The sequence below is a fragment of the Mus caroli genome, chromosome 17 (genome assembly GCF_900094665.2).
Source record: "Mus caroli chromosome 17, CAROLI_EIJ_v1.1, whole genome shotgun sequence".
NCBI classification, from domain to species: Eukaryota; Metazoa; Chordata; class Mammalia; order Rodentia; family Muridae; genus Mus; species Mus caroli.
Window position 1 is genome coordinate 29090854 of NC_034586.1, and position 1431 is coordinate 29092284.

General features: G+C 40.5%; 1 protein-coding gene across 1 annotated transcript in view; it reads right to left on the minus strand.

Moving 5' to 3' along the window:
- Positions 1-1431, minus strand: part of LOC110284022 (zinc finger protein 883-like) — a 15911-nt gene that overhangs the window by 3774 nt on the left and 10706 nt on the right. Inside the window, 2 exon segments of the mRNA XM_029471068.1 lie at positions 683-734; positions 923-1049. Of these exon segments, the coding sequence (XP_029326928.1) occupies positions 683-734; positions 923-1049 (179 nt within the window).

A 1431-nucleotide genomic window follows, 5' to 3' on the forward strand; every position in this document is an offset into this window, starting at 1 on the left:
AGAGAGAGAGAGAGAGAGAGAGAAGGAAAGAAAGGAAGGAAGGAAGAAAGAAAGAAAGAAAGAAAGAAAGAAAGAAAGAAAGAAAGAAAGAAACCTTCTTAAAAAAAAAAAAAAGACAAAAAAGTGCTGGAAGAGGGATGTGAGGAAGGATGCCAGAGGAGTTGGTGAGGAAGGAGGATAGATCTATGATTAGATACATTGCATACATGTATGAAATTATCAAAGAATAAGTTTTTTAGAAATGTCTACACCAGTTAACAATGGGGACTATGACTTATATAAAGGATGTGGATCAAGCATGATGCAATTGAAATATCTGAATATAGTTCATGAGATTTATTGAAGCTAGATCCAAATTAAAACTAAACTTCACTGTACTTAACATATATCCAAATTCTAAAGTAAACCTGATAAAAGAATATTAAATACTTGTGTGCATGAAGAGAAGGCTGTATATATACAACCAAGTCTTACATTGCTTAAGGTAAGGCATTTAGGAAATCTTAATAGATTAAAGAGATGGACTCCTCAACAGCTCTGGATGCACAAACTCAAGTGTTGGTTTTAGAAATTTGTCAAAGAACTAATTTACATTTAGATGTAGTTGGATCATTGGCTTTCATATTTCCTAAAACAAATTGCAAACATTCGATGCCAATCCCCCTCTTTGAATGTGGATTACCTCAGACTTCTGCCGTTGGCATAGTCCTCTTCAATGTTTTCTTCTGTTTTCCCTGGAAGTAAATCAAAAGAAACCATTACGACTTTTCCAACACTAGAAAACACTTCTAGTCTACCTTTGACTGTCGTGTGACGTGACCTGCTCCTTCGCCATCATGTCCCCTTTTCCACATGAAACTACACAGAGGAGCAAGAAACAGCTGTCCTCTCACTGAAGAAGCAGGACAATCAGTGTTTTTACCTATGGAGATCAGGTTCATGAAGGTTTCTGTCATCACATCTCTGTAGAGCTTCTTCTGACTGGAATCCAGCAGAGCCCACTCTCCTAGACTGAAGTTCACAGCCACATCCTCAAAGGTCACAGGCTCCTAAAACAATAGGGAGATGGTTAGTATTAGCAGCCAATTTGACAAGACCTGCGACCTTGACAGGGCCAGGCCATTGTCGTGAAAGCTGGAGGATAAGAGTACTGATAGAAATGTAGACAGGCAGCCCTCCTGTGTCATTTTAGAGAGAAACTGGAGCTCTATCAGAAACAGACAGAGGGCATTTGTGTCCTACCTTTGCCACAAATCTGGATTCATTCTGCTCAGGGCTTAAGATCCTCAATGAAGTTGACTATAAAGACAACGGAGCCGGGCAGTGGTGGCACACGCCTTTAATCCTAGCACTTGGGAGGCAGAGGCAGGTGGATTTCTGAGTTCAAGGCCAGCCTGGTCTACAGAGTGAGTTCCAGGACAGCCAGGGCTA